The 27,036-nt window shown below is 39.9% G+C and overlaps 1 protein-coding gene across 1 annotated transcript in view; it reads right to left on the bottom strand.

Moving 5' to 3' along the window:
* The window catches only part of FGD6 (FYVE, RhoGEF and PH domain containing 6), a 60,996-nt gene extending 38,077 nt beyond the window's left edge, over nucleotides 1-22,919 (bottom strand). The window contains exons 1-4 of the mRNA XM_032207684.1: nucleotides 20,322-22,919; nucleotides 4,285-4,426; nucleotides 681-748; nucleotides 560-590 (exon numbers count right to left, since the gene is read on the bottom strand). Of these exons, the coding sequence (XP_032063575.1) occupies nucleotides 560-590; nucleotides 681-748; nucleotides 4,285-4,426; nucleotides 20,322-22,828 (2,748 nt within the window). The 5' untranslated portion in view covers nucleotides 22,829-22,919. The remainder of the gene's footprint in view (nucleotides 1-559; nucleotides 591-680; nucleotides 749-4,284; nucleotides 4,427-20,321) is intronic.
* Nucleotides 22,920-27,036: the final 4,117 nt, after the last annotated feature.

The following is a 27,036-nucleotide window of genomic DNA, read 5'->3' as shown; positions in this document are numbered from 1 at the left end:
AACCCTTGCAGTGGACATCATGTTGTGTGTACTGCAGTCACAGCTGTTATCAGAAAGCAAGCATCTGTCAAAGAGCTGCAGTCTAAAAACCTATAATGCCATGTGATGGATGCAACGTAAGAGCTAATTATCTAGATTACCTAAGAAATGTGTATTTTTACTTACTATTTCTAATGATAAATTGATCCCTTCCTCTCCTCTTGACTTTAAAAGTTATTCTAACCAAAGTTTTATTTTGGTTGCTATGGTACAAGCTGGTTTATAAATAGGATGCTGATTAACATAAATAGATACATATCCATTTTTAATATCCAAGCAGTACTCCCATCTCAGCTGGAAGATTGCGTACATTAATGAAGGAGCACCATACGGAACCACCAAAATATCCTTTATGAAAAATCTGGAATTTTTAATTTCTGCTTAATTAGATTAACTTTTATATATTGAATATGCAGACAATGCAGAAGAAAAAAAACACACATTCACTCCAATAAAACCTAAACATAGAACTTTAACAGAGATTAAACAAACAGAAGAGGTGTTTTTTTTTTGTACTTACAATGTGCAAGAGCTTTAGCACATCCACAAACCTATCAGAAAAGCAAGAAAAAGCACAGTTATATTTCAATTGACCAATTAATATACACTGAGTAGCTTTTATGTTAAGTATTGACACTTACACTTTCTCTGAGCTCATGATCTCCTTGGCAATATGGTAAACTTTTGTCTTCTTTCCAGATGTCTTGCCCTACAAATAAAATTATATGTTATATTATGCACCTGATAAAACTCTTGTAAAGATCATTTCAGGCTAGTAGTTCCTCAAATCCAATGTAATTATTCACTAATTATTTCTAATAGAAGTGTTTTATATTGCTTTGAAATCTCCCGGCTTTCCAGGATCTGTGTAAAAAACAATTTAGTTTCTAGCTAGAAATAACACTAATAGCTAACAGTAGCTTTTTATATAACTATCAGCCTTTCTATTTAATTGTTACAGGAAGCACTTGTGCCCATAATGAATGAAGTACTAGGAAGTGATAATTATTGGTTAGCAAAAGTAGTGAAGTGTGGATAATACATGTGTATTATTCATTATCTCCTGTTTATTACAGCATCAGTAGTATTTGCAGTAAACTTTCATAAATACCTTAAAAGAAACAGAGACTTTATTGAAAAAGATGGAAGGAGAAAAAATATGACACAGAACAGAAAAGTCAGCTTCTGACAATCTACCAAAAGATTTCCTGGAATACATAGCAGCCATACTGTGAAACTACCCAAGTGTGAGCTTCATAATCTACCTGGGACACTGTTCAGATGATGTGTTTTTTGGTTTTTTGTTTGTTTGTTTTTTTTTAGTTTATATACACACATATGGCTTCCAAAAGTTGAGGTTACTGTTCAACACCAGATAGAAGTGAACAGATATAGCAACGTAAAAGGGGGTAGGTGTCAAGATGCAAATATTTTTTTTTCTGCTCAGTAACACCCATGTATAATTTCCTCAGTTAAAATGCACCTTTTTCCATTACAGCTCTCATGGTTTGCCATATGCCTCTCTGCTGCCAGCTGTCACTACATCTATTACATATTCAGGCTTCCATTTCAATGGGCTGCAAAGAAAATGCATGGAAGAGGAGGACTAAAACATCATAAAGAAGACAAATGCAACCGAAGCCCTGAGGACACTGCATTGAATATAGTAAGCATAGGCATTGAACAGCTTATTTTGAAAATCAGGTATCAGTGGCATTGCACATATGAATCTTGAGCACTAATGCTGCAAAATTCATCTACGGTTTTAGTTCTTCTCCCAACCTATCAACAATTCTCTAGTGCTGGGAATCAAACAGTGGAATTGATGATATTCATAGGTTGGTTTTAATTATATTATAACATTCAATAAATCCAGATTATTATTATTGCTTTTAATTTTAATTCAATTGACAGTCCCAAATTACTAAATTACTTTCTAAATTTAGTAATTTCGTGCTGCATTACACACATTCAAAATACATTATGTATTTTATATACAACTATGCACCGAGCTGGGATTTAACTTCTAAAATTATGCTCATGTCCAAAAAGTACTTAGATCCACCCAGTGAGGGTCAATCAGATGTAGGCAAGATTGTAACACCCATCCTCAGGCCTCAATCCCTTTTTAGACAGCACAGCTGATAACACTGACTGCAAGACTGAACTCACAAATGCTTCCATTATGCAAAGCAAGGTATCACGGTGGATCTGAGAGTTGCAAATTAGATGAAAATTAGTATTTTGAGAACAAGATGATAATGGAAAACAATTACAAAATGAAACATCACATTCCATTTTCAGCCCCTTTTGAAAGACTTCTCACGTACCAGATGGCAGTGAAAAGGCCATTTTGCATTTGTTCAGCCAGCAGATCCTCTGGGCCTAAAAGAGTCTAAACTGGAGACGTGAAGGATATGGACTAGGCTCCCCCTCAGATGCTCTCCTGAAAAGGAGCCTTGTGACTGCACTAATGGACAAAAAGCATCAAAACAGCCAGATGCTTGTGGTAGGGAAAAATAAAAACAAAAACAAAAACAGCTGAGGACCCATGCATTGATTGCTTCATTCCCTTCCACAGCTGCAGGAGCTGTGAGGAAGCTCTAGGCGAGAGCAGGTCGCTGCTAATCCCCAGCTGCCGGCCGCACGTGCTGCAAGCTGGCTGGAGCAAGCTGACGAGCAGATGCTTCAAAACAAGCTCTGAATTACTTGGTGGTGAGCACACATCCCCTAAAACCTGTCTGAGAAGCCTCCTAACAGGGACTCTTTTTCCTGCAAAACTGCTGTCACAGAAGGTTGAGGGCATTTTTAGGGGCACACAGCTAGCTTCTGTACAGATGCAATTCTGCTAAGTAACACAGAAATAAGCTTTTCCCTCCCCACATTTATTCCTCTCAGATCTAGTACAGTCAAAATTCAGACCTGACACAACACTATCTAATCTTCCCTTCCAGCACTGAGAAGTCTCACTGCAGTATTTTTTTGTTGGTGTCATGGTGGTGTTTTTGTTTTGTTTTGTTTGTTTGTTTGTTTTTTGTTTTTTGAAAGGAACCAAGTCTACCATCAAAGAAAACAAAGCTCCACTTGGAAGGAGATGAGTGCCACTAGAGCTGGTACTGAGGAGAGGCAATATTCTATAAGCATGCTGGTGTTAGGGCTGCCAGGACTAAAAAAAAAAAAAAAAAAAACACCCTTCTTCAAGATGCAAGAAAGTGTTTTCTTCTGTGAGAAGAGGGATGGGACTCCGATTTTAATTTCATTTTAAATAGTTAGCACTGTCTCCTTGTTCCTCATATAAAAAGGAAATAAGATTTAAAGAGGGGAAATCATTCTGATCTGGTGGTCACAGATGCTAGCAGAAAGGCAGACCTTGACCTTCACACAGGTGACCATGACTCTCACTCCCTCCAAGGGCCTTAGAGGTGGTCCTGCAGCCTTACAGTGACAGGCCTCAGCACCGAAGGAGTCAATTAAGGAACCTAAATACTGGAAAGCAGGTGGAGCCTCCCGTTTTTCAGTCCATTGAAAAGGAAGAATTAAAAATTGTTTTGGTCACGTATGTCCCGTGTGCCAAGCAGTGTTATGCAGTGATCACTTACATGTCAGTTAGCAGACCATGTGAACGCAAGAAAGCTGTTTGCACAGACAAAGTGGTTACTGGAACACAGCCTTCACTGCATGGCCAACCCCCTGAAACAGGACTATCCAGGCAAAACTACAGCTTCCAAGAGATTTTCCAGAAGGAACGCCTCAGACCTTGCAACCTTCATCTGATCCCTTTCCTTGGGTTTCACCAAGGCTGACAAACCAAATGATTTTAAACTCAGGGCATAAGAGACATTGCGCGCTCTAGGATCCATGAGGAGTAGGCAGCCTCATTAACAAGCTATTTACAAGCCTGACCATTTCAAAACTGAACATCTCTGAATACACATCTGTGCGTGTAACTTCTAGATGAGCACAACAGGGAAGTCTGCAGCTCAGCAACTCAGGGAAAGACTAAGAACAAATGTGCCAAGCAGCACTTTCTAATAGCATGTTTTCAAACTCACTCTATTAATATTAGGATACTGTTTACAAATCAAAGTTTTGGAAAAAATGCACTAAACAATAAGAATGAAGGTATGGAATATATAAAGTTACATTGACTCAATGCCTTTTATTTGAAAATATCCCAACAGGTTCTCATTAAATAGCGCATACAGGAGGGAGGAATAGCTCCAAAAGATAAGGATAAAAAAATACCTGATCTTGAGAATCAGGCTCCCCTTTGCTGGAATCAGAATTCGTGTCATCATCTTCATCGGAACTGTTCACGATATCTTCTTCATCTGACTGAAGATCTCCCATCACCATGCCAGGATGATCATGGTGCTCCTCTAAGGACCTATAATTAAAATATATACAGTTGCTAAGCATACCAAACTTTAAAGTTTTCTGCTTTACCCCACAGTAACTGGTGTCCTTGGTATCACAAGCATCAAGAACAGTAGTGCATAATCTGAACACGATGACAGCAGTAGGATTTTCTACAGCGGACCCACAACTCTGCAATGCTTTATCTAAGCTGGTACTTGCACAACACTCACTGACAGCAGCCAAAAGCCTTGGGACGTTTGGAGTATTTATGTTATTCTTGTTCTTCAGAGTTTACCTGACAGCAAATATGATAACTCTGTTCCCTTTTTGCTACATGCACGTATAGCATAACATTTGTACTGTGTGCCAGAAGGATAAAGAAACATCGTGGTTTTTTTTTTCTTCCCTCTCTCTTGTAACAACAGGGCCTGTTCCAGATGCAGTGCTCGGACTGGAGCTTTCTGTCTGAAATTTTAGATGCAAGTACAAGTACAAGGCTATTTATCAATGCTATCAAAGCTACCTAAACAACCGCATTAGGGATGGCAACATTATAACTGTTCTGCCCAATACTTCTTAAAAACAAGAAAGCTGAATCTTTTGATTTAAAAACCCTATCCCCAGAGACAGACACCTTGCAGGTAGCTGTCAAAGCCATAAAATATAACAGTGTTCTGCTGCTGTACGAAGATTACAGAGGTCTCTTTTCATTTGCTTCAGCTGTATTTGCAGCACAGAAATTGCATGAGACAGGCACACGGCCTTCATTCTCTAACTAGCCTTGACAACTTTAACAGATTTAAGAAATGCATTTCTAGAAGAAAATGAAATGGGGGTGGGGTGCGGTTTACAGAAAGCTAAAGAAGAAAACAAAATGACTAGAGGAAACAGAGCCTGAAGTTTTGATAAAGTCACACAGAAACACAGCAAATCCCTGTGGTCCTAGTTTTAATCCTTAAGAATATCTAATCATTTTAAATTACACTTAAGCAGTGTCAAAAGTCACAAAATCCGTGTTCAAGGTCTACATAAAGATGCCAGGATGCCACAAGTTTATTGTGATATGAGACAAAAAGTGATTAGCTGTTCTACAAAACCAAAAGCAAATGCAGCAACCCCTTAACCCCATGGCTGTTGTAGCCAGCACAGACGTTATCGTGCTGACCAACACCTAATTTCATGCAGCTAACATCTCTCACAGCTACAGATTTCTTTCCACAGATGCCCAGTGCCTCCCTACACAAGGGATGGTTAAGACTTATCGAGTCACAAGCAAGCAGAGACGGAGGGCAATTCTTTACACCCACCACCTCCAAACGTGATAACTACCAGAAAGAAAGCACATCAGTGTGGATCCCATGGGAAGCAGCTGCCGGTCACCTTTCTTTGAATAGCTGAAATAAAGAACACCAACTGTGCAAGGATGCTCTGGCAGCTACGGCAAGGTGTTGATTATTCAGTGCTCAAGGCAGAGACTGAAAAAAAAACAAAACAGCAAACAAATGCTGATCCCAAACGGAAAGATATTTAGAGATGAAGACAAAATAAGCTGGCCTGTGGACAGACCTTGGTCAGCCATAAGACATAGAAAAGACCAAAATAGCTTCGTTCTGTTAAAGCAACACAGGAAGGACAAGGGAAACACCCACGCACTTATTGTCTCCCACAGCCGAATTGGGGAGGTGGGGAGAAGAGCTTGCGGGCTCATCACTGGGTCCAGACGAGAGACTGAGATGAGGCTGTGGTACCCTGGGAGCATGGAAACACCCAGGGATTTCGGTTTGGAGAAGATCAACCTCACACAGCACAGACAAACACGGAGAATGCCAGTGATGGCTCCTGCAGAAGCTCCACGAGTTTCAGGAAAGCAGAAAACGAGGCTTTCCCTCCTGCAGCTGCACTAGCCGGGCTCTAATATTTCCACAGTTATTTGTTAACTTCAGCAATTCAGAAAACTCCTCATCTAGTCCATTTAATTCACAGCCCAATGACTTGTTGGTCTGAAAATGTTTAATTTTAGCAGATGCCATCTCCTATCTTTTTATTTTATAGATGACAGACATCTTTATTTCATCTGTGACGTTACACAAGGTATAGCTACCTCTCTGCTTGCAGGTTGAGAATCAAAAAAAATAATTCCTGCTATTTCTTTCTTTTCTACATAATTATTTACAGTTTTACCATTTGCATCTAGCACTGAATCTATACTGATCTGGAATGACTTTTTCCATTGCAAAGTGCATTAAGAGCTTTATCTCTAACCACATCAGAATTCACTTTTTAGTCTCCTATTCATTAGTATTTACCTTTGTTAATGGACATTTTCTTCCCTTTTTCCTATCCTTAGTATTTGTTTTAACTGGTGCTTTAATTTCCTTTAAGTAGGATCTCTTCACACCACAAAAATGTTACTTTCACACTCGTTGAAATCATAGATCTTTCGCCTAAGCACATGACACAGGAATATTCTCAGATTTTGCTATCATTTTCCATCTAAATGCTTCCAGACAAGTGCCAACACATGAACTTGTTGAAAACCTGCTCTTTTTGAAGTCAGAAGCAAGCATATTTCTAGGTGAGGCTGTATTCTGCTTGCACAAACATAACCCAGTCATCACTGAAGCATGAGGAACAAATCAGTTGGCCTGTGATAAGAATTTTCTAAATGCAAGAATAATCTGCTTATTTACCAGAAACATTTAGTTGAAAAAATTGAAGTTTTCAGTAACTAACTACTATTGATTTAGGATGTTTAGTAAGTCTGCAGATTAGAGCTGTTCAGTATTGTGTTTTTTTTTTTTTTATTCCTGTGAATTACATTGATGTTTAAGGAATGAGCTCCTTTTCTTGACCTCATGGCACGTATGCACATTCCCATGCTATAAGTGCTGTTCCCATAAAGGAAACTGATCCACCAAATCTTTCCTGCAGCATCTGCCCCAAGAGCCAAAGCACCTCAGAGCAACTGCTGTTCATCTTCATACTGTGTTTCTTCAGCTCACAGCCTAACGCATCCCTCAGGTTCTTCCACCTGATGCTTTTGTCTTTTGGCTGTTCTGTGTTTGTCTTTGGTTTTCTTTTCCTTCTTCTGAAAACAAATCCACAACGGATGAGTAGATGGATAATGATCAAAAGGCACATCACACCTGCACAATTTCCAGAATCGAACAAGCCGCATGCTCAGGGATGGGATGCAAACCTGTGGGTTTGTCCTCCTCTTCAGGGAAGGCTGTGACAGTGTCCCTACGTTGACTGGCTTTTATCAGCCACATGTGGGAGAATACGTGACTCTCCTTGCACCTTTTGCCTCAACCTTTCATCACAAACACCATGGCTTTTCTGACAAAACAGAAAGTGGTTTTGTATATACGGATTATTCTCTCTGTACTTTTCTCTCTTAGTCCATCTGTATCACAAGTGTATATATAGTTCACTTAAAATTATCTCTAGACTAACTGAAATTCCTCATAGCCTTTAAATGAGTTTGGAAATAATAGTAAATCTTAAAATAAACAGAAGGTTTTTTCCCCAGATATCAATTCTCCTTTTTCAAAATACCACAGGCACGCAGTAGTGGTTATTTTTTAAGCACCTCTTCTGGCAGTGCACAATATCCCGCAAATACCTCCCTCTATCTTGTTCCCTCTTCATCACGATTCCTTGTCCTACCCACTGCGCTACTGAGAGAAACTTCTGCATTATCAGTCATGTGAAACACCATCACTGCCAGCTCACCCTACTGCCCACTGAGTAAGAATACCCTGTCATACCATGTGAGCAACCTACCTAAATATAGATGTGGGGCTTTTTCGACACGCAGAGCTAAAGGGGTGTCAATCTGCTTTGGAGTGAAGCAGTTTATGGGGTGAAGTGTTTGCATTGTGCCGGATGTTCCTAATGCAACAGCAGAACACTAATGAAACTAAACATGCCAGTCCTAGTCAGTCAAACAGGATGAAATTTTCATAACATAAAGAACTGCCACCAAGCTACTCCCAACAGAAAAATAAATCCTATCCTGAGCACCACACACAAAAATCCTTATTGTATTCAAAACATGACCAAAACACCTTACCTCAAATACTGTAACTTAAAACTGCAAATGTTTATTCCCACATGTATTTCTTTCATGTAAAAACTACATTTGGCAGCTCTACTGTTTGCAGCTTTATAAACTAAGGTATTCAGTGAGGCTTGTACAAGCAAAAAAACTTTCAAAAGCTAAACCACCAGCATAGTTTTTATTATTATTATTTTTTCTTTTTAGCAAATTGGTTAAACTGCCAGACTGGAACCATAGATTCACATTTTTTTCTGCTAATCAGAATAGGATTTATTTTTCTAGCTGGAAGAGCTTGATGGCTGTACTGTTTATGTGTATTAGTATAGAAGGTCCAAACACGCCTGAGGCTTTGCTTTCAGGCATTGTTGATTTAGATACTGCATAGGACACTATAGCCTGAAGTCACAATAAACATTTCAGTCTTGGTTCCCAAATCATTCAGAAAGCAATTGTTATTTTAAGCTTGACTGAGATGATTCAGAGATTCTCTGCCTTGCAATGTCCCCAGCATTAAGTATGTTAACAGCACCTTGGAATTAACTTCATATGCAGAATCACCATAACTATAAAAGCAAGTTTTCACAGCTTCAAATTATTTCTTCGTATAGATTCATCCACATTGCTCCTTAATACACATTTTCTTAAATTGTAAGCGGTATCTCTATTTCTACTAAATAATCAAAAATAAGTAGGAATGCTGAATGAACAAACTCAGCACACAACATTCTGCTAAAAGCATAAAGTTATCTCTCATGCTTTTTGTAGGAGTGGCTCACATATTTATACTTCTGTCTCTTCCCTCAGTATTTCTTCTTTATGTCCTGTTTTTTTTTGTTGTTGTTTCATCTTATTTTTAAGGAAGCCTTCAACATACAGGCAAAAATTACACAAACTTCGGTTTATACTAAACTAAAAAATACACATCAAAACATAAGAGAGCAAATAAGCTATCATGATATGATAGCTTAGTATCATAGCTCATAGGATCTCAACTCCTTTTTCTATTGATATACCATTTCACAAGCCTTTCACAGTTGCTTTCATCTCACCTACTGCTGTTCATCTACTTCTAGTTTAAATACCTCCAGCCCACACAATCAATTTAAACAAATAAGGAACATTCAGCTGTGTGGTTTGTTTGTTTGTTTGTTTTAATGACCTAAAAGCATATTGACTGTGGGTCTGTGGAGGAGAGAGCTGATAAGGCTGTTACATTTCTTCATAGCACTTCATACTTGTAATAGCTGTAGGTATGACAGCATGCCTCGCTGACTGACCCTACAGTGGATCCTAGGCGTATGCTTCTGACAATTTGAGAAGCAATTATATTTGAGAAGCAATTATATGATCTGGGCACTCAGGACAGCAGAAGATGCTCTTGGAATGCCAAAGCAGAAGGGAAATTACTGCCACAATTGTTTGATTTTGTTTAGTGAGCTTCCTTTTGTTTTAATTTGATACTTTTTATTTAATATACTTCAATGTTTTTCACATTTATTTGCTGCAGGTGTGTTTTATTTTTTGTTTTGAAAAAAAGGAAATCAGCTGTCGAAAGCAAGTATACTTGGCAAAACACAAAGATAATAAAGAATACTAGCCAAGATCACTAATGAGCTCCTGTGGAAGTCTTAAGGAAATCTATGAAGGCATTAGTGATCATCTCAAGATTAATAAAGGCATCAATTAATGTGCTTTTTGGACATATTACATTTTGTTTCAACATCTCAGCTCCACAACCATCTTGAAGATTAGCCTATATTTCCTTTTTGGGACCCTAATCCATCATAACCTCATTATTTAAACTTCAGATTCTCTGATGCCAGCAACTATTGACCATTTTAGCTCTTACTGAACTTCACTCCCTCATCGTCATCTTCACATCTCCCTGCTTTCTGTGTCTCATTCAGACATACTGGACCAGCAAGCAACAAGTGAGGATGAAACGCAGCATGGACCAGTTGGCTTACTTATCTTAGTTACTCCTACAGCATTGGTCACATCTTGGCTTTAATGACAGTTGCATGGCTGGGAAGAGCTCAAGCTGAGACTATGACTTTCTTCTCCAGCGCAGAGGGCAGTGTCAGAAACACTCACGGGTATCGCTGCAGCTCTAGTGGTGCCAGCTTGGCTGCCAATGCTGGGCATTGGATGCCTTGTTGCAGACAAGCTACCAGGGCTTCACCTTCTCTGCCAAAAACGGTGCTTCTCTGCAATAAGAGCCACTTGGCAAGATGTCCTCTCAAACAGCATTTTACAAGGCAGCTTTAAAGTTATGCTTTTAAGGCTTTTAAGTTCTGCAATAAGGACAACTCAATGATTTCAATATGCTCTTGGTGTTATTTGGACTAATAGTAAGAAAAAAAAAAAAAAAAAAAGGCAACAGACCGGGAGTTTTTATGGGTCTGATGCTAGGGAATGTGACAGACAGCTAATCTTGATCTCTCTTTTATTTATTTTATTGTTACAACCACTGAACAGACCATGCCTCTGAGATCCATTAGTTATTTTTGTGAGCTGTCCTTCCATAGTTGACATTGCTGAGGGAAAAAAAATCAGACATATATCATATTTAAATAAAAAAAAAAAAAAAAAAGGCATCACAAAACAAGTATCAAGCAAACTAGACCAATGAATTTATGATTATTTGCATCACTTATAGTTCCTCTGGTATATTCTCTCCAGGCTGGCTAGGGAACTTTAAGGATAGAATTACCAGCATAAACACTCCTCAGTTAGCACAGCCAGCAAACAGAAGCAACCTGCTTCCAGCTGAGCAACTCAAATGGAAAATGTTTTATGCAAGGCACCGCCCTCTTTGTCCTGGTCTTTACCTCTGGATTTGCCCCTGCTCACACCTGGATTTTCTGCGCAAGGGGCTCTCAGAGGCCCTGCTGCCAGCTGGCACTGCATTCAGCTGGTGACACCGGCAACTCTGCACTTGGTTGGGCACATGGCAAACTGCAGCACCTGACTTGCTGGAACCAGGCAATCCCAGCATTTGCAGCCTGAAGCGTTTATTTTTGTGTTTGTTATCCTCAGGTCAAGATAGCCATTATTGCTCTCCTCAACAAGAAGAAAAAATAGTTTGATTCTCATTTTAGGTAAAAATAAGCAAGGCATTTGCTATGTGTTTCACAGTTACAGTTTTGTCCTTTTTTTTTTTTTTTTTTTTAATTTAAACTAAACCAATCCATTCAACCCATTCTTCAGCCGCCCTACTTCAGGCACGCTATGCTCTGTACCGCTCGCTGTGCACGCACATTAGTGCACGACTTGAAAAGTGTGGCTCGGAGGCCACTGCCACATCCAGCACCGATGTCAGCAGCCGCCAGACCGGCTCCCACTGCAGGCAGCCTCCCGCAGGCACTGCATGCAGCCTTTCTCAGTTTCTGCTGGACCGTTTGTTGACAATTCCCCCGCTCCCTGGAAAGTTCAGCATAAACACACATGCATGCTTCAGATGCTTCCACGCTCACCACAGAAAAGCCTTATTTAAAAAAATAAATAATAATAATGAAAAAAAGAGCTCTCAGTTCTAAAAGTCTCTGAGAAAACTGTTCTCTGACCTGCGTTATTTATCATGTCAATGTGTTTACTGAAGCAACCTTTGCCACGCCACAGGTGGTGCACAGCACATCGATTCAGCTGCCCAGCACCATGGCATGGGTATGAAGAGCAGAGCACATGGCCCCATCACCCTGCCTCTGCCAGAGTTACTGCTGCACACCAGAGGACTTCATGTGGGTTTAACAAGCCAAAATCCATGCCGGTACCATGGGCTGGCCTTCTGCATTAGTACTGGAAAGTCAAACACAGCAGCAAATCACATGGATTTAAACCCTTGCCTTGAGACTTGCATAGGGGAAGGACTCTACCAGTTCTTCTCATCGCCACACAAAAATATGAGGGATTTCGCACCTTCAGAAGCAGGTAAAAGTATAAAGTCTTTGCAGAATTTACAGCTTTTTGCCTTCCCTTGCCATTAATGCTAGTTTCCAGCCCTATTTCATAGGGAGAACTGCACATCCAGAATGCCCAGGGCCAAAACTTTTGGAAAAACTCCTGGCACGGAAGTGCTAACAAACAGTATAGAGAAGGCCCATGAACATATGGTGCTTATTTACAATCAGGACCTGCTACTCTAAATCTTCACTCCCCCCAGTGAGAAGTGTTTACTGGGAAAGGACAGCAGGACCAGAAGAGAATTCTAGAAAACTATATGACAAAATCTCAAACCATGCATTAGCAATTAGGAAAGGGGGAACTTCAACAAAGTGAGAACAAAAATTCCTATTAATACCCATTTCAAGCAAAATTGACTTTACCTTGTCAGGACTACCATGAAATTCCAGTGTGTAACTACTTTTCATCAACTAAAACCAAAGTCAATGGAAGGGCCTAAAACCTTATGTATTGACTGATCATTATCTTTATTACTTTTTTGGTGACTTAATCCCTGAAATCAGGGCTGTAATGGTTTTCTTCAAAACGCTGCTTGTTCAATTTAAAAATAACGCACAGCCCATCGCACTGCAATTTTTACGTGGCAGATACTTAGAAGATGACGAAAGAAAACTAAATATCAGAGTACTCAAAAGCTAGTGACTTAGAGCTAAAGTAAACACAGAGTGACTTAACTCTTAAACACACGGCTGTCTGCATGCACGTTAGCTGGCAGAGCTTCTTGGCCAGCCTGCTGAAAAACAGTGGATGAAGTAGCTTGGTTGAAAGCAGCACATGCTCACTGCAAACAGTAATAGAGCAGTTCTCAAGACCGGACTTGTGCTCTCTTCCTCTGGTATTTTGCATCAATTAGATGAAGAATGGGATTTAGATGCTTTTGCTGAACTTTTCAGCTCATCTCAAAATCAATACAGAACAACTGACCCCCAGGAACGCCAGTGGAAATGTGGATATATATCAACTGAATTCAGTGCAGTTGAAATCACCAAGCCATCAGCTTAGGTTGTACTTATTGAATTGGTGGTTTTGATAAAATTCCTTTTGTTTATCCACATAAATGGGAGTTGTTTTTTTTTGTCCACTTCTGCTTGATTGGGTGAAACAGTTCCACCTAAGCACAAAGACAATCATCTCAAGGAAAATTTAAACTTGTGTAAACTTTAAGTTTTTAAAAGAAATTTCTTGGATTCTAGTATCTAAAAACAAACCTGCATTCCTTAACCTAAACTCCTTAACCTCAATGTCTAGGGCACTGAGACAACATAGCTGCATACGGTTCTGCAAGTCTACTCATTAAAACTACTTTCGTTGGAACAAATGTGAATGTGGGGTAAATCATGCATAATAACACCACTGTTGGCATTTAAATAAAAACTGAAGTTAATATTTTGACTCTTTTCTCTCCCAACACTTATTTTATGCCAAAACCCCCTACTGTTTTACATGTACGATTAAATTAGTCCTTGCCGCAGTTAAAATATCACCACACAAAACAGAGTACTAAGGAGCTTCACAAACACATTTCCTGAGCCAATGCTGAAAATAACCCACAGGAAAAGGCTGTTGTTGAGCACATAAATGGGTCTTTCATCAATTTCCATCTGAGATACTCTCTTATGTTACACATCAGGAACCTGCAGCATGTAGCGTCAACGGCAAGGGGGGGACAGGGAGGCCCAAGCTGGAGGCTGGGAGCAAGGCCAGCATTAGGTGACAAACACACCGAGTTAGCTTCCCTCTCCTGGAGGAACAGGAAATATGCAGAAAGAATGCTGAAATCAGGAAAAAGCAAACATGGAACAAAAGAAGAAACCTTTAGAGATTGTGAAAATGAGGTGACACTGAGCTCCCGTACCCACAGGAGAGGGCGCAGGCCAAAGGAGGCGGCTGCGTGCCCTGCGGGGCCCCGGCCTCCTCCTGACACCTCGCTGCGCTGCCTCGCCTGGCACAACGTCATTGGGAGGAAGGATGAGGACATCCTTGTATTGTACCGGGGATCGATGGGAACAGCACAGCTATGACATTTTTGCCTTCTGCAGCTTGCACTTCTTTGGTGGGAAATGAACGATAACACACTTTATCATTTACTTCAGAACAGATAATGCATTTACACTCCAAATGGCTCTTTTAACGCATACGGATGGCACGTGCTCTGAGCATAACATGCCATAACTTGCTAGACCGTACAAAACAGTGACACAAGGAGCCACACAAAGCCTTTCTGGAAGCAGCAGAGGGATTCACCCAACAACCAGCGAGTGTCCCCCACCAGGCCAGCCTTGTCTCGGCTGCCACCGCCAGCGCTCTCCCCTCATGCACACAAACACATCCAGAACTTCAGCCACATCTATTTTTAGGTAGCACCTATAAACTTTGATACATTAGAAATCTTTTACTACTGCTTTTCTAATTCTAGAAAAAAAATTGCCATGCACCATACCTAGGACAACTTGCTTCACCATTTCTTTCTGTCGACCAAGAGCCCTTCAAAAGAAGATGAAGGATAAATCAAAGCCACTCAGAAGACAGAAATTCTATTTCATGAAAACTTTGGTGATCTTCACAATTGTTTTCATTTCATAAGGCTTTCCTAACATTTTCAAAACAGGATTGTATGCTATGTTGGACTTGGTTTTGGAAATATGCAGTTTTCCAATTCATTTCCCTCCCTTGGAGGTGACAAGAAAGCACTGGACCTCAGAATCTTTTCCAATGTCAAACCAAATGAAACCAGCACATTTCAAATATGTTTGCATGAGCATGTGTCAAAATAAATAAATAAATAAAATAAGTTCCTATTTTTTTCCGGTTAAAAAGAAAAAAGACAACAGCTTGGTATACTTCTCCCAGAGTGTTACAAGATTCAATTACTTTCCCAGAGTATGTATCTTCTTCTTGTAATACGTGAAATTATTTCAGGTTGTATAGCAGACTAAATTATAAACCTGTGTGACTCAAAAGCACCCCAATACTAGGGAAAATTGCTCCTGCTATTGGAAAATCAGGCCACGGAGACAAAGACTTGCTTAAAGATTCCTTCAAGAAAAGAAAGAAAAAGACAACACACCCTACATGTTTTCTTAAGCAAAAAATTCACTGCAAGTCTGTCATGCACTTTCATTGCACTACCCTAGCATTATAAAATAATTAACTCAACAATACAAAATAAAGTATTTCCAGGCCCATAGACAGTGATTTGAGCTGACCCTCTTGAAAGAGCAGATGGGCTCAGAGTGGTGTACAGCCACAGTGAGAAGGTCCCGGCATCCAGATACACCCAAATCCTTCCTAAAGTCTTTGGGTCTGAACACTGATATTTTTACCAATGTTACCATAGTTTTTCTTTAAACACAAAAATACAAACAAAATGCCTTCAATACCTAAAATGTATTTCAAGCATTCAAATCTTAGCATGCTCAAAAAATGTTTTTAGACGTTATTTAGACACTGCAGTATTTTGTCAATTTAATATTTATCTTAAAAAGTTGCTGAACAGGAACCTTGAAGTTGTCTTCACAACCCACCACCACCCCCCCCCCTAAAAAAAAAAAAATCCCCCACCCCCCAAAAAAAAAAAAATCACTAACATAGCCAATGACTAAACAGTACCACATTTATCTGGTGTAACACTACTCGTAAGAAGCATGCCTCAACCCTGATGAAGTTCAGTACATCAAAGAGGAATACCTATCAAAGCCAAGCGCTTAATCATACATATTTCAGTACTAAATTCACTATTCCAGGAAGGCTTTCATGGAGACACAATTGACCTCTTGAGGACTCAGTCGCTGAATCAGAATTTAGTCCTGGTAACTAAATTTACATTTTGCACTGGGGTGTTCATTTCTGGAAAATCAATGGACTAAACTAAATTTGCACAGATGGGGGGAAATAGGAAGTAGCCTATAATGAAAGCAACATGAAGATCTCAAAGCATTGTTGTCACACGGCACTCTCCCTCCTCCGACCCTTTCAAAAGGAAAATCCTAGCAGGAAATACAATGATGATGACACAGCTATAAATTTCATCCAAATCAATTAGTAATCATGTACACTTGCAAAACCTTGAAGGAACAGCAACAAAAGTAGCCGGTAAATACAGTATGCTATTCCTGAAGGGTGGAGGAACCTGAAGAACAATTCTCCTGCCTCAAACAATACCAAAAAATGCAAAAAGGAAGTCCATGAGATCCAGAGAAGTTCAAGTTACTGTTTTCTGTAGCATGACATATGTTCCAAATAATTTTTGCTTTTCCTCCAGACATATGTACACTCAAGTTTACTTTTGGTTATAATGAAGATCTTGTCATCTTCTTCAAAAAAAAAGTTATTAAGAATAGAAGGATAACATGTATAAATAATTCTCTTTTACTGGTAGGTTCTAAAAATCACATTACTTCAAAACAGCAATATTTTGATCTGCTGGTTTCTGATAATATTAAAAAGAATTGCTGTGTTGGTACCAGCAGCATGTACTTTTCTCCTCAGATTTCAGGCCTGGACTATTAGTTTCTCAAAAGTAACACCCTAAAAAAAAGCTGTTTTCCTTGTTGTTACCTGTAAGTAGCTAGTGATATTTAAAACTTACTTTACATTTATCTGTACATTTTTTTATTCCACAGCATCTACTCTTTGCTCCCTTTGTTTGCAGATTCCTCATAACAATGCATGCACTTTCATTATTCATTTTAATTTGGTGGTCAAACAGGTAGACTAGGGCAAAAATAAACAATCCTTAAAAACTGTTTAAGAGACTTTTTTCTACAGTGAAAACAAAACATGGATTATCTGCTATCAAGGTTCTGTCATTACTGTCTTTATTCAGTATATTCAGGTGACGTGCTGATAATCAACACGAGCCCCCAGGCTCCCACTGTCAGGCTCCATCCCCACTGTGTGGTTCACAGCCCACACCAGGACACTCACTCCCCTCCTTCTAAAGCCAAGCCCCACATCAGCAGAAGGGAAGCTGACATCAAATAACTCAAAACTCAAGTGGTTAGTGACAACTGGTACCCAAACCATTAATTATCCAGGCCTGCCATTCTAGATTTAAATTCCTGTGGGAAGGCCAAAGCAAATAAAAATTATCTGAATTTAATAAAACATACAAATTTAGGCTAAGCACATCAGAAGCTATTAACATTCTCCATTAAAGCCTACTGGTTTTACCAGATAGGATCAGGGAAAGCTTCTCAGTAGCCACTGGAGCACTGGATACATTATGGAGATTTTACACCTTCTTCCACAAAGAAATGTAACATTGGGGAGATGCTACTGAACTCTTCTAGTAATGCAAACCCTGTGTTCAGGATCAATATACTGCATATACGCTATTATTGTGACTAGACGTGTAGGCAATCAGTCTATGAACTTCTCAGAAGAAAAATCTCATTTATACCGGGTCTTTTATCATAAGATAACCTGCTTTGACACCCATTAGCAGTGCCTCACAGAAGTTTTATGTGCCATGATCTATGAAAAAGAGGTAAGCACATGTTCTGACAGGCTGGGGAAAATGCTAGCAGTAATTATTACAATAACATGGCATGTTTCTCTAACCAGTTTTATAATACCACTTGGCGCAGGGAATGCCAGAAGTTTCTTAAAGAGCTATGCAGAAAAGGGAAGATGGCATTGATAAAGAGGCTACAAAAGGAGCTAGGAAAACAACGGATGGGAAAACCAGAGAAACTGCCTGCTTGGCTCCGGCTGGGCTAGGACCCTGGCACCTTCCATGCAGAGCCAACACCAGCCCCTGCACCTGCTCCTCCAGACCCAGCTGGTCTGTCTCAGGAGACCACTGCCCCCCGTGTCTCCTTCTTCTCCTTGGGATTTCTTTGTTCCCTGAGACCTACTGAAGTAATTTCATATGTAAATAATTTCCTATGGTAGTTTCTGACTGGGACTCTATAGTAGTTTAACATAAACCCTGAGATGAAGTGTTCTGGTTATGTTTTTCTATGTGTGCTTTTTAAAGAAAAACACAACACAAACCCAGTTCTGCCAAGACCACCCAGCTTAGGGAGCACTACAGGTACAGATGTGCCAGGGTACAAGAGATCACTTAAACCCTTAAGTCACTGTTGGTACTGAGGAGGGATGCTGTGGAGAGGGAATAACCATAAATCTCATACACTCAGCCAGGTGAGAAAACTAAGCAGCCACTGCAGTCTCATGCCTACTGCGCTTTATTCAGCAAAATGTTCCTCTTCCTAAAACAAAGAGAAACACTCACCTGATTCATGACCACAACACAAACCTAAATAATCAAACATACATTAAATATATCCTTCTTTAGGTTTGGACTCACACTTCTTTGGTAAACCAAAGCAAGGAAATACCGAAAGAATGGAGTCAACAGCCCCAAAAGATAACCCAAAATTAGGTTTAAATAAAAAGCATACACCCGGTCTGGAATTCGTGGCACTTAAAGAATTCCATGATGAAAACAAGAAGCACCCTATTGTAAGCAAGAAAGATACTCAACAAGCATATAAGCAAATACATGTATACCAATACCAAGCCCGTAACTAGAAATCCTACTTCCCACAATAAAGTTTAATGCTTTCCATCAAACAGTCCAAAGTTAAGCATATCAACTCTGTAAACAATTACTAACAAAGGATGCCACTTAAAATGTAGCTCCACCTCTTTAAGAGAACACGCTCCTCTAGAGAATAGAAAGACCCCTTGGAGCATGCATTTGCTGCTCACGCATCCAAAATGAAGCTTAGCTTATAATCACACATAACTCTTCTTTTTAATGGAAGATTTCTATCTCATTTGTTCTCATCAATATGCAAATACTCTCAAGAGTGTAAAGAAGCTTGCTGGGGACTATGAAATACACAAGTTGGGTATTTTGTTTAAATCCTTAACACTGGTCTGAGACAACGCTTAAGGTTCTGCAAGACCAACTGATTAGCTGAATTTAATTAGTTAAGTAATACCAAGTTGGGTCAAAACAATGTTTCACCCATTACAGTACTCTGACAGACACAGTAGGAAATGCTATTTCAGGAGAACGTGTTAGCCTGCCCCTCCCTGTGGCCCATTCCTCCTGCCAGCATCCACAATCACAGCACTACAGATGTTACGAGGTCTGCACCTGCCTATTCCATTTAGCATCTGTTTGGGACATCTCCGTGAATTGGTGCAATTCCTTTCTGAATCTGAGGACACTATCTATCGACCTCCACCACCTCCTTGGACAGTGTAACAGCCGTTTGCTCCTTGCCCTGCAGCGAGCGCTTCCTTTCTCCTATCGTGTCACAAACCCCTGTCTTTCCGAAATGTTTTATATGGGTCACGCAGGACTCATGCACTTCCACTAATCTTACTGCACCTGTTGGCACAGGAAGATACAGAATACCCAGTGTGTTCACGGAGAAGCAGTATCTTTTCTTATACCAGAAAAACTTTCAAGACCCGATGAAGAATTTGCATACCCAAAAGCTTGTCTGCTTTTTCCAGCTGTATCAGCTGATCTAAAAATATATTTATTTCTCCTACAAACCTAGCAACTGTGCACTCTATGGACATTTTTTCAAGTTGATCCTGAGACTGAGGTAAGGTTCATTCCTCCTTATTTAAGTATTCTTGAATACAAAAACATGACTGTATCTAATTGCTTTAATTTAAATTGGTAAAGCACACATGTGCATTTCCCAAATTTTGATCATGAATGAGGAATAAGTAGCTTATTTTTCCTCTTGACTCTCTTGACCAAGTGCACTTTTCAACACTTCAAAAGCAAACGCAGAGATATACAATAATGACCGTTCTGCTGACACTTAATGAAAGGGGTACAGCCTCTCAGCTCATCCCCCAAATGTGTTTACAACCACCAGAGCTGCAAGTGAGATGTGTAGCCTCCCTTTCCGCTTTATGTTACCTGCCATGTCTCACGCGCCTGCTTGCAGCTTGAAAAGTCTCCTCCACCTCATACAAGCTAGGGCTCTGGTCTTCCACACTGCTGGAATTCTGCCATTCCAAACAGAGATTTTTACCAGCACCCATAGCAAAAGGCAAGTTCTCATACTCCGGTATTTCCTCGTAGTGACGCACATTCTCATATTCTGGAGCACAACTGCTGGTTACAGAATTCAAATGCATTTGGGACAAAATCTCTCCCGACACTGCGTGCCCATCTAAAGACTCCAGCCTCTGGGTATTTCGCATCTCAGGCTGGCTTCTGTTTCTCTGCCTCTTCTTCTGCACTGCTGGACTACTTATTTCCATAGAATGTGCCTTGGCAGATTTAGCTTTCCTTTCACTGCCTGCAGATGCCATATGCCGGCTGTTACCACTCCCATACCCTTCTCCAGTGGAAAGGTTAGTGACAGAACTGTCCATTGACTGGCTGCCTTTGGACAGAAATTTTTGGAAGTCACTTTTCATTAAGCAAACCGACAGCTTCATGTTGAGAAACTTTTTCAAACTATTTTTCTTCTGCGGGTCTTTGCACGGTTTGTCTGTCCTGTCCATGTCCACAGAAGAGAGAGATTTGGCCCGAGGCTTTGTCACAACCGTCAAGTGGTTGAAGCTGGGAGCAACACTAGCAGTTTTTAATGACTCAGAATTTCCTGAAAACGGAAGAATAGGATGAGGTAACTTCCAGACAGGTTTCTCAGAGGATCGTTTAGGCATGTCACAGGATGACAATGCACCTTGCTCCTTGACTGGAGCGTGTGTGAAGTGAGATCCTTCCAGAAGGCTTTTCGATTTGTCTTCACTGGAGGCATAAGAACTTTTCTCCACAAGCTCTGCTGATGCAGCTTTCTTCAGCAGTCCTGCAGCTGGTAGGCTGTGCCGCTGTGGTTTCTTAGGAATGACTTTTGGAGAACTTTCATCCTTTATTTTCGCTTCTTTATCTTCCACTTTTTGTAGGGAAACATGAAGACTATTAGAAGTAGGTGAGTGCTGACTGCCAGTTAGTTTGATTTGCTTTGGCAAACTCATGGACAAAGTATCACACCTGATAAAACTAGTCCTTTTGTCCACTGCATCTAGCATACTAGCATCATCTTTCATCTTATCCATGGAGTTACCTAAGTCATGGTCTGTATCTAAAGAACATTCAACATTTTCCACCAAATCACAAGTTTTGTGAGATAACTGAGGCAAAAGACTTTGCAGTGTTGACTCTTCAGTATCAGCAGGTTCCTTCACTGGATGCATTTTCTCTGCAACGCTTTGATTTATCTCAGATTTTTCAGGATGAAGCACTTCTGTATCATTGTTATAACAAACACTCTGACCAAGGACATTAATTTTTGCTGGCTTTTTAAGGCTTTGTTCAGCAGACCCAATGGGATCATTCTCTGAATTAGATGGTTCCTTTGTTCCTTCTCCTATCCCGTCTATGCCATCCTGCCGAACTAGACATGCAGCACGTGGCTTTCTTGGCTTAGGGATAGGGAGAGTTTTTGAGCACAGGATTGAACATGTTTCAGAGGAAGCTTTATCAGTGTCTATTTTCATACCCATTTCACCTGAAAACGTACTATTGCTACTTAAATGTTCATTTTCCAGGTTTTCCTGGTCCAATGGGCAGGAGCAACTGTGATGGTTTTCAGTCAAACTAGGACAAGTTTCAGACATCTGAAGCTCTTCAACAGTGTGCTTAATGTTAATATTTTGTTGCCTCCCATTAGCTACCTCAGAAGAAGGTGAAGACTGTACAAGTTCCATGAACTCTATTTTAACATCATCCCTGGAGCTGTTGCCATCCCTTTTGTCAACTTTGTCTGCACACCTGTGCCTCACAGGACTGCTGTTGGGGAATACACCATGAGTTAGAACGTCTTTAAGCTTCTCTTCCAAAATGCTGGCTTTCAGAACCACCTGATTTCTATTTGCCAATTTTTCATTGGGACTATCCCCCAGAGCTAGCACAGTTTTTTCACCTACTTTGATGTTCTCTAAGTTTTCAAAGTGCTCAAGAATGATCTGAGTTTTACAAGTGTTCTCCCCGTTTCCAAGCTTATGAAGGCATTCAAATTTGCAAGACGATACCGGTAGAATGTATGCTGTGTTATCTGTATTCCCTTCCGAGGCTTCATTTTTAGAGTTCAAGTGGTCTAGTGTTTGAGAAGAATCTCCTCTGTGTTCCTCAAAGCTTTTGGTGCTTTTCCTTGTAGAGGATGGAGGCTTAACTTCTGGAATAGATGAGCTCTTGAGAACCTTCGGTTTTGGTGCAATCGCTGGCTTAGTTTTCTTTGCTGCTTGAATAACACCAGAAAGTACAACATCAGGCTTCGGTGCAACAGGTGGAGGTGTCGCCTTGTGTCCTACCACAAATTTTGGTTTGGGGGCCACAGGCGGCTTCTTAATTTCTAGGAAGGATGGAAAACAAAGAACGTTAGTCACCATCTGCCCACAGAACAACTTCACCTGCATCACAGCATTATTAGAAGTCTCATAACATTTAAATCATGTGGCCTACAGGACATTGGTGTGTATATGTACATATTTTTCTCTTAAAAGCATGCCTCCTTTCCCTATCTTTTTTTTTTTTTTTTTTTTTTTTTTAAACTAGTTGCTTTTCTTGCTTTTCTTAACGGGCACAATCAAGGGGATGAGAAATCTTCAAGGGTTTCTCAACTGTTCTCAACAAGGGTTTTCAACTGTTTGTTGACAAACAGTTTAACTTTATGAAAATGTATAACCCTCAGATACTGAAGTACGATTCTAATGAAAACAGAACAGATTAGCCTGTTTTTGAAGTTTGCACTATAGTAATACCTTTTAAAACTGTTTCAAATGTGTTAAGTGTTTAGTGTACAATAAGCCGTGAAGAGACAGGTGAACATCCAGGACAGTTCAGTCCCTTCCCCTACCACCTTTGGAAATATGTAACCTAAAAATCCCCTTTATCTTCCTCTTCTTTTCAAACACTATTTAGATATTTAGATGGATTGCCGTACCATCTGTAAAACTAGCATATGTCAACACCACCCATTCAGCTAAACGAGCCTGTGGTGTAAAATTAGTGCAATAATTTGCAGCAAGTCAGTGTTTTCCTGACTCGCTCAATGAGTAAAACGTTATTTCTGTGCATCTTATAAAATTACTCTTCCCAGCATGCTACTGTGACCTAGAAACAGCCACCACTGCTATGACTTATGACCCACTTGACTGCAGTGGATGACGAAGCCCAGAGAGAGTAGAGGGCAGGAAAAGGAGCACAAGAGGAACTTGGAGACCATTGTGCTCTGATCCCACTCTTTTTTTTTTTTTTTTTTTAAGATATGCCTGAAGCATTTTCATGTTGCAGCAGATAATTTATGACCGGTGCATATCCTGGATAATAATTTCTACATGCTCAGAGGGATTTTGACATATGAAGGCTGACTTATATAGTAAACAAGTTTCTCATTCTATTTTTTTAAATGTACTACCTCTGTATTTATTTGCTGTGTTTTGAACAATATTTTAAAATACTTTCAGGAAGTCGTAAATGTGTTATATAAAAATCTCAAGAAAACATGATAATTGATGTAACACATGCAAAGGGATTGGTTAAGCCATTGATAAAATGCTCCTTTCAACTTTGGGCATGGTGAATTATTATTATAGATGTGTGATTCTATCCAAATTCCTAGCCTAGAAACATAAGAATAATGTTTCAGTCTTGGGGATTTTTTTCTGTTTTCTGTTTGTCTTGTCTAGATAACTTAAAAAAAAAAAAAAAAAAAAAAAAAAAAAGGCAGATGCATTCAGATGCAAGCATTTCCCAAACACTAAGCCACTGCTCTAAGCAGGCAGCCAGAAACAATGTCTCCACTATAGAAACAGGAAAACGATGTTTTTCTAGGACATGAATCATTAAATGGTATCCAGACTGATTCTGCTTAGGCTTAGAACAGCTGCCCTTGCTGCACGTCTATTAGCAAAGAGGTAAACGTGATGGCAGAGACAATTTTTGAGCTGTTTTACAGGAGGGAGTGCAGGATTTCTTTTGAAAGGTATGGCTCTAGGTAGCCAAAGATGACGGCCAGCAGTGACTCAACTATCAGTTACTGCAAAGGATGTACCACCTTCGATTTCCTCTCCAAAAACAGGGATTTCCCATACAGTGAACTGCAAGTCAGTAGTTTGCCAGGGGAAAAAAATAACCCTTTGGATGGACAACCACTGATCCTGAAGACAGACAGACTTCTTGTACGTTGCTTTCAGACACCGCAACTGCCCATTCGGGTGGGAATAAAATGATGGCAATAGAGGACCCTGCTTTCTGCAGTAAAAAGAGATGACCCGACAGGATGACCCGTTTGTCACAGAACACAGCACTGTGGTAGTCCTGGGCCGTGCTCAGTAATATTTATTAAATTGTTAAAGCTCCCTGAAAACAGGAGAGAGGCAGTCTGCCTGGGAAGCCTTCCTGATCCCCAAATGAGAGAAGCAGATTGCAGAAGATCCAGGAGATTAAACACTGGCTAGGTAAGTGATATCCCATGGATTAGTTGTCCCACTCCATAAGCCAAAGTCTGCCAGCCTCAGAAGATTCTTTCTTTGCTGTGGAACTGCCTAATATTTCAGATAGCAATAGCCTGCAGGGCTTTCAAATAGTGTACATTAGAGAAGACATCGAGAAGGTATGGTGTACTACTATTATCTGACCGTGAGATTCAAAACTAAAACATTAACATGTAAACGGATGCGAAGAAAACAAACCCGTTGTTTATATGCCAATATTGGAAACCTGGTAACGAGTAGAGCCAGTAAAATTAACACCTGATAAGAAGTGTGATTTAGTAACATTTCTGAAGCCTACTAGAATTTTTCAAATGACTTCGATGTTAAAAGCCATTGGAGCAGGCAGAAGAGACAGACAAATTGCATGGTGTAACAAAGACCCCACTGTCTGCTTTAACATGACTGCCAGTTGCATCTAAAATGGGTAGGGGTCAATGTATTAACAGGCACGTGACAGTCTCAATACCAAAACAGATCTGCAGGAGACAGCTGAATGAGAAGCCCTTTCAAAATACTTTTATGACGAGAAAGTAAAGAATCCAGGAAGAGAATGCACACCAATAATTTTCCTCAACAAAACATATTCAAGTTTCTGAAAAACACAAATGATGAACTTCTAAACAAACAAACAGAAAAATAACAGTAGCTAGGCGAGGGTAAAAGTGTATTAGATTAGAAATTGGTAAATGAAGTTCTGTTGATTATCAACTAATTTAATTCACAGTATGAGAATCCAAACCATTTTGACATAGTGCAGTGCTTTAAAAGGGACATTTTTTCCATCCTTGAAAGACAGAAAACTAAGTAGGAGGCAACTACTTATATATAAAGGTGTAAAGAATGACTGGAAGTCATGAGAGAATGACTTTTTGTTAAAGTGACAAGTGAAAGCAAGCCTTTTTGGTGAAAAACAATAATCAAACATAATCAAGGAAACACTATACAACAAAAGCACAGTGTGGTGACTTATTTGGATGACAGGGTTTTTCCTGGTACCAAATGGAACTGTTCACCTAAGAACAGAGGCTGTTGGTTGTAATCAACAGAGCTGAAACTGAAGAGAATTTGGAAATAAATCATTGTTGATACCTATTTTGTATGAGCTAGGTCTGCAGCTACAGTGGTAAATAATCCTCCAGATTACAAGAAGATAAACGTTAAAAAAAAATTACAGGCATTGAAAATATTTGTGTATGCAGCAACTGCCAGACTGCGAGTGGCATGCTGTGTCACTTCTGGCATTCTTACAGGAGAACTTGGGACGAATTCAAGAAATAACTATAAGGAGTATCTAAAGTATAAAAACCGTACCTCAAGACCCAGGAAAGCTCATCCTGCTTAATTTAGCCAAAAAAATTAAGAAGTGAGATGGTGATAGAATATATATTCATGCACATGTGAGAGTTTTATGATTATAGATGGCTCTTAATCAGGAAACAAAGACATGCAGAGACCCCACAGCCAAACTAGAAAGAAGAGTTGGAAGTTATCATTAAACCCCAAGGATAATTAACTACAGCAACACCTTGCCTAGGGTAGTCGTGGTGTCAGCAGTGCTTACAATCAAGCTAAACTCACTTTCTGAGAAGTGTAGTAATTTCAGAGGAAATTCTGGTCTGAACATTGGATTCGCCAGTTTGTGGTAGTTACTGAGGGAACAGAGAATCACTATCACTTCCCCTCCACCTCTCTCCAATCTTACCCCATTGCTTAGAGGATCTCTGCACCCAGACTAGCATGCAGGGCTACCAGTAAGAAAACCAAATGATTTCTTATAAAACATAAAGTTATATTTGAATAAATGGATTAAATGTTTAGGAGTCACGGAAGTGAGCAGAGATATCCTCTGGCTTGCTTGACTAGGAAAAGGAAGAAATCCATAAATAAAGTGAGTAACAAACCTGCCTCACCAACAGGAAATCTATTGCTTATCAGTAAACAGCCAACACTAGTGCTGGAGGGAAAAAAAACAAACAAGGATGATGCTTGAAAATACTAAAACACACAATGTTAAAAAAAAAAAAAGGATTAAAAGGGGCATTATTTTTCTAACAATAACTAGCCAGTAGCGCTGTAGGCTGATGCACACACTCCCTCTTTGTCCATCTGCAGGTCACAGCACAGGCTGG

This window comes from Aythya fuligula, chromosome 1 (genome assembly GCF_009819795.1).
Source record: "Aythya fuligula isolate bAytFul2 chromosome 1, bAytFul2.pri, whole genome shotgun sequence".
Taxonomy (NCBI): Eukaryota; Metazoa; Chordata; class Aves; order Anseriformes; family Anatidae; genus Aythya; species Aythya fuligula.
Note: the sequence above shows the minus strand (reverse complement) of the source record. Positions and strands in the feature narration are given on the sequence as shown.